The following is a 6,004-nucleotide window of genomic DNA, read 5'->3' as shown; positions in this document are numbered from 1 at the left end:
GGGACCCAGGCTGCCCCTCTCAACTGCGATGGTACCTCCTCCCCGCTCTGGCCCACAAATGCTACTCTCCAACCCTTCCTAGACAGAAGGTTTCGTTTTAAACCAGGACACCCATGCTGTGACTGTTACCCAGAGTTTCATTTCTTGTTTGTTTGTTTGTTTGTTTGTTTTGGTAGATCAGAGCTGCTCAATTTTTTTCTCCGGAGGTTACGGACTACATAGATTTCTTTTCTTGGCTCCAGACTGATGGTGGTGGGTGGGGGTGGGGGTGCGGTATGAAATACAGAATGTGGCCCGTCTACATCGCCATCACTTTATTATACTGTCACCCTTAATTTAACTATAAATACTACGGTGGAGGCTAGTCGCGGGCGGCCTCGGGCTGCTGGGCTGTGGCGCGCCCTGACCCCAGACGCCGACCCTCCGGGCTCTGTACACTATTTACAGCTCCTCGTTCCTCTTTCTCGACCCCCTCCCGCAAGGCAGCGCGTGTGCAAGAAAGTAGCATCGTCTGTCTGTGCAAGTCCTTCGAGTTAGGTAAGTAATGCGGGCAAGTGTCCCGCGGCCGTCAGCTGTCCGAGTCCAAATCGCTTTTACCTTCCTCTTCCCTCTTCTCCGGTGATGCCTTCGACGACGACGTCTTGTTCCACTTCTCCGCGTTCTCCGACTCCTCTGATGAGGACCGCTTCTGCCGCCTCCATTTGGCGCGGCGGTTCTTAAACCAGACCTGTGGCGCAACGGAGGACAAAACAGTTCAGATCAAAGGCGCGCTTCCCCCAGTCCCGGGGCACCCGGGGAGCTTGGTGTGGCGGCGGGACACCCCGCGCAAGCCAACAAAAGGAGGGGAGCCGCTCGCTCCCGCTTCCGCGTTTTCATTCAACTTCCTGGGCCTAAAGCGCCCTCCAGCAGCCTGCGGGCCGCCATCGGGATGTTTTTAAAGTGCGGGGAGAGCCAAGCAGGGCTGGGCAAACCCGGCTGGGGCCCCGCCTCGCGGGGAAGGACCGCTAGGGCCGAGTGCAGGCCCCGGCGCCTACCTCCACTTTCTCCTCGCGGAGGTGCACTTTCCGGGCCAGCTGCTCGCGCGTGCCCACGTCCGGGTACTTGGTCTCTTGGAAGAGGTTCTCGAGCGCTTCGAGCTGCTCGTCAGTGAAGATGGTGCGGTGCCGCCGCTTCCGCCGGCAGTGCAGCTGGTTGAGAAGCTGCAGCTCGGTGCGCGACAGCGTGCCCACGTTCATGTAGGGCAGCATCTGGTGCGGTACCGGGGACACCAGCACCGAGCCGGGGCCCTCGTAGCCTGCGACAGAGTGGGGCGCACGGTCAGCCGCCCGCCCTCGCCACCGCATGCATGCACGCCCGCGAGCCCCCAACCCTCTTCCACTTAGAAGTCGTCTGCAAGGGGATGCTGAGAATTGAGGGTGCACGGGAATCAGGGGTGCAGGGAAAAGGAGGAGGCGTGTTAGAGCATCCATCCGCACACCCCCCCAAAGCCAGTAAGAGAATTAAAAAAAAAAAAAAAAAAACAACAAAAAAAACCAGTCTCCCCGGGCAGGCACTGAATTCCAGTTTTCGCGAACTCTGGCCAAAAGTTTGCAGCAAGAAGTTTGCAAACTCCTGCGCTGGATCGGCAAAAGCGGAGGGGGGACTTGCAAGAGGAGCAAAGTTTGAGGAAGGTGAATTAACCAACTGGCTCCATGGGCTAAGGACCGCAGTGGGCGGCAGAGGCCGGAGTGAGCGCGACCCTACCTGGGGGCGTCGGGACGCAGGAGCACTGCTGGGCGCCCAGCGGCGGCACGGCCCCGCAGCAGGCCGGGCCCACGGGCGCCGCCTGCACGTGCAGCTGCCCGTAGAAGTAGTTGTTGTAGCCGAGGCGGGAGCCGCTGACCGCGGCCGGGAGGCTCGCGCCGCCGGGGGCCACGGGGCGCGGGTAGAAGGCGCCATAGTCCGAGGAGGCGCCGCCGCTGGCGCCGTAGAGCGAGTCCCCGTGCAGGGCCGGGAAAACGACGGGAGCAGCCGCGCTGGGCGCCACCGGCAGCACCGAGTCCTTGCAGCGCGGCCGGGCGGCCAGGATGTTGTCGATGCTGAACATGCTGGCGGGCATCCCCGAGCCCCGCGCCGGGACCGGGGGGCGGCGGGAATGCGCCGAGGACAGAGCCTTAAAGTGGGGGGGTCCACTCTCCTCCAGCCGCCGACCAAACCGAAAGAGAGCGCCGGCGAGCGCGCAGCCCTGCGCCCCTCCCCGCCCCCTGCGTCCGCTCTCCCTCCTCCCGCCCTCCCCTAGCCGCAGCGTTCGCTGAACTCAACCCGCGGGTAGGACGGAGCTCAGACCAGCTGAACCTCTTGTTGGTTTTATACTGAGTCGACGTCATCCTGGATTTAGTTCCTGGTAATATGCAGATGACAAACAGAACCAGATTTAGCCCTTTCTTTTCCTTTGGGTGGGGGAAGAGGGTTGGGGGAGGGGGAGAGGGGCCAAGGGGAGGGGGTTACAGGCCTGAAAAGAGATTGTGGATTGCGAATTAATGAAATTAACCTAATCTTTTCCATTCGGCAGCCGGGCCGCGGGCCGGCGGAGCTGGGCGGGCGGCCTAATTGCCTTGGTTAATCTCATTAATTCCATTGTGCCGCCGCAGTTAACAACTCCCTCCGCCCGACCTCTCCACCCCACCCTTTTTTCTCAGATTGGGTCCTATTATTGGGTGCGATTTCCTCTGCCTGTAGCTCAAATTCATTGTGGACGATTTTACTTTGGGACTACTTTTTTTCCCCCTTTCGGAATTGGTTTTGTTTTAGAAAATGTGAGGGGCTGCATCCCCTCTCAAGCAGGATTGAAAATTCCACCACTCCTCCGCGCCCCCACGTACTCACTGCTTAATTTACCTTTTTTAAATCTTGAGTTTCTCTCCCGAATGGAACTTGCTAACCCCCCAAAAAAACTTTAGGCTTTGTAAAAACCAAATTTTGTAAAGGCAAAAACGACTAAAGGAGGGGTGTATCGTGCTTCTTAAAAAGATTTTTTTTTTTTTTCCAGCCACTCTGGATCTGAAAACTACCATGGCAGTCCCTAGGTCCTACACAGCAAAGACAAAATTCAGACGCTCTTTAAAATTCGCCACCAAGAGTTGCAGTCTGAAGCGGTGCCTCTAGCTGCTCCCAGCGTGGGTGTCGGTAGTTTTTGTGCTTTTAAAAAATTATTTTTGGAAATGTGGTGTCTTCTCTCCCAAACTATTTTTTTGATTTTCAATCCAGATGGGGTCTTTGGGACTTCCCTATCTTCTTCCCCAATAATTGGGTCGCATTTTTACTTACGACCTGCTGGCTCCCGGTCGGCCTGCCCTTCCGCCTGGCAGGCCCAGAGTGGACTCCCTGGGCCCCAGTGGCCTGGACGATGGCCGGCTCTGATAGCGGCAGGCGGCCGCGATGATTTGCGGGATTCTCGGCATGGCACGGCCAGCCTGCCCGAGCCACGGGAGGCGCAGCCAGCCCACCACTCACTGCAAGCAGGCGGCCGAGTGCCCTTCGAGAAGGTAGGCGACGGTACGCGCGGAACAAAAGCAGTCCCCCAGATCCTGTGGACCGGGTGCAAGCTCCCGGCTTGCAACTCAGGCCACTCCAGGGGAAGGGGCAGTACCCGACCCAGGCGATACCGCCGAGAGCCAGAGATGGAGATGGGGTTGGGGGGAGAACTCGGGTTTCCTGAAGGAAGTCCACCTTTAACGCACACCTGTTTTTTGCGATTTCTCTCAAGCTAATTAACCAATGGACCCCGCAAAGTTGTCTGAAGTCGCCGCCGTAAGGCTGAGTAAGTGGGCTGCCCACTCCCCGGCGCAGGGGCAAAGGGGAAAGGCCACTTGTCAATTTCTGTTCGGGTTTCAAAGAGCCATTGCACGGAGGTTTAGTCCTGTCCGAGGTCACTACTCTGGCGGCGCGCAGAAGCGGCCCAGTGGAGCCAGGCGGCGGCGCTTCTCCTCCTAGGCCTCCCAGCGTGGACCTCTGTGTCCTCACGCCCACCAGCTTGTGGCCTAAGAGTTGCTCCTTCCAGTGCTGCGCAAACTAGAGGTGGTTGTAAATGCGGATTAGGACATGACGGCGATGGGTCTCAATTTGGGGAAGCGAATAGAGTTTTTCTTTTTTTCTTTTTTAACAATAAAAACAAGGAGGGAGTGTGACCCTCCCCTTAGAGAGGTCAGGTCTAGGGTAAGAAGTGAGGCACCTTCCATCTCCCACTGACTAGGATGAAGTCTTTTTTATTGTTGTTCCGTTCTCAGAGATTTAAGTCACCATGCTCCAGGACAGATACTCCCCCACCAATCTTTCCCAGGTTTAAAGCCACAGGGCAGTGGCTTTAAATGGAAGACAACTAGAGGCTGCAACTTAAGCAGTGACTGCCTGCGTTTGTGGTGGAGGCTGGGTGTGCGCTGCGGTGCGCGTGTGAGTGGATCTTTTAAGACCTTTGTCTGAGCCGGGCAGAGGCACAAGTGCCACCTGACGCTTGGGGCAGATTCCTCGTCCTGTTCTTGCAAAGATGCCAAATCAGGATAGCGTCAAGATTTCAACCGCAGACCTAAAAAAAAGTGTCTCCAGGTTTTTAAAAGTATCAGACAACCACCTCCACACACCCCTCCGTCTCCCCTTCCACCTGGAACATTGTTCTTTTTAATAATCAGGTTTAGCAAACTGCTATACTGCGCCCGTGCTTTCCTGCAGCCCTCCGCTGTACCAGCGGAGCCCTGTACAGAATCTGAGCGTCAGAGTTGCAGACTCAACCTTGCCACCTTGCAAATCATCCCTTCTCTGGACGCCTCAGGATTTTAGTTGATCAAACCAACACCAACATTCATTGGGTCCTTGGCAACCCTAACATTTAATGAGACTTGGTAATTGTCATCCGTTCGCCAAGGAGGTTGGGGATGAACTTGGGGGCATTTTCTTGTTTATTTTTCATTGAGACAAAGGAGTGTGCTGTCCCCACGGCCGCCCCCAGACAAGGACAGGGTTCCTACATCAGGTGGATCTAAAATAAGGAAAAGCGAGTGCTCCCGCAGAGGGGACTTTCCGGGAAGGGGGTCACAGGAACCCCAAGGCCACACAGCTCCAGACACTCTGCCTGAGCTCTAGGGGAGCTCACCCCTGCGCGGCAGGACCTCCCCCACCGGGTTGCCCCTTCAATCTGCAGCCGCGCGGAGGCAGGCCCGGGGAAAGGCAGTCGGGGCTCGGTGCTCGCACTGCGCCTTGGCGGGCGGAAACCCACAAGTGTCCTCAACGTGCTAAACAAACCATCAGGGCCCCGCGTCGCCTGGCGCAATTGGAATAACAAATGCGACGCACGCAAATTGTCCGCCTCGTGTTGCTAAGCGATTGTTTGTCGGCCCCGCACGCACAGCTCAGCATGGGAGGACCGCGAGCGTCCAGAGGCAGCCGGCGAGCGCTTAGGTCGGAAATGCAGTAAACATGCCGCTGATTTTCCCTATTATCACCCAAACACGATTTCACACAAAGCAATCACCACGCAGAAGTCTATGAAAATGTGTTTGTTGAGGAGTCACTCGCCCCAGTAATAGTCCTCATTTTTAAGATATTAAAGAATAGATCAGCGGATTCCACATGCATAAGGTCTATTTGCCGTTCGGCATCTGTCACGGCGCTTTTGCGCTGCGGTCATCACTAAATTGATTCATAGAGTGTAGTTTAAATTGCTTCTCTGATTTAAAACAGTGTCCAAGTTTGGAGTATGTGTGTGAGTATCTTCTCCCGCCCCAAGATATTTTTGTCACGGAGAAAACTGTTGCCCCACTATCCTTACACCCCGTCCCGCATAACTGTAAAAAAAAAAAAAAATGCATCTTCGACCCCAACTTCTTACGGTTGGTTTCAGGAACTTTCTTAATTCTCTCCGTCTCCTGCCCGGCCACAGAGCAGAGTTCACAATCGGATGCGTTTAAGTAGGACTTTTCGTGTCATGTGCAAAAAGCCGGTGTGTCCTTTTCAAAGGTACGGAGCCCTCCTC

The 6,004-nt window shown here is 56.0% G+C and overlaps 1 protein-coding gene across 1 annotated transcript; it reads right to left on the bottom strand.

Moving 5' to 3' along the window:
- Positions 1-299: 299 nt before the first annotated feature.
- GSC (goosecoid homeobox) lies at positions 300-2,196 on the bottom strand. The gene is made up of 3 exons (XM_032180515.2): positions 1,744-2,196; positions 1,035-1,294; positions 300-727 (listed from the first exon to the last, which is right to left on the bottom strand). The coding sequence occupies exons 1-3, from the start codon at positions 2,096-2,098 to the stop codon at positions 569-571; spliced, it is 774 nt and encodes a 257-aa protein (XP_032036406.1). The 5' UTR covers positions 2,099-2,196; the 3' UTR covers positions 300-568.
- Positions 2,197-6,004: the final 3,808 nt, after the last annotated feature.

The sequence above is a fragment of the Hylobates moloch genome, unplaced genomic scaffold (genome assembly GCF_009828535.3).
Source record: "Hylobates moloch isolate HMO894 unplaced genomic scaffold, HMol_V3 SCAFFOLD_16, whole genome shotgun sequence".
Classification (NCBI taxonomy): domain Eukaryota; kingdom Metazoa; phylum Chordata; class Mammalia; order Primates; family Hylobatidae; genus Hylobates; species Hylobates moloch.
Note: the sequence above shows the minus strand (reverse complement) of the source record. Positions and strands in the feature narration are given on the sequence as shown.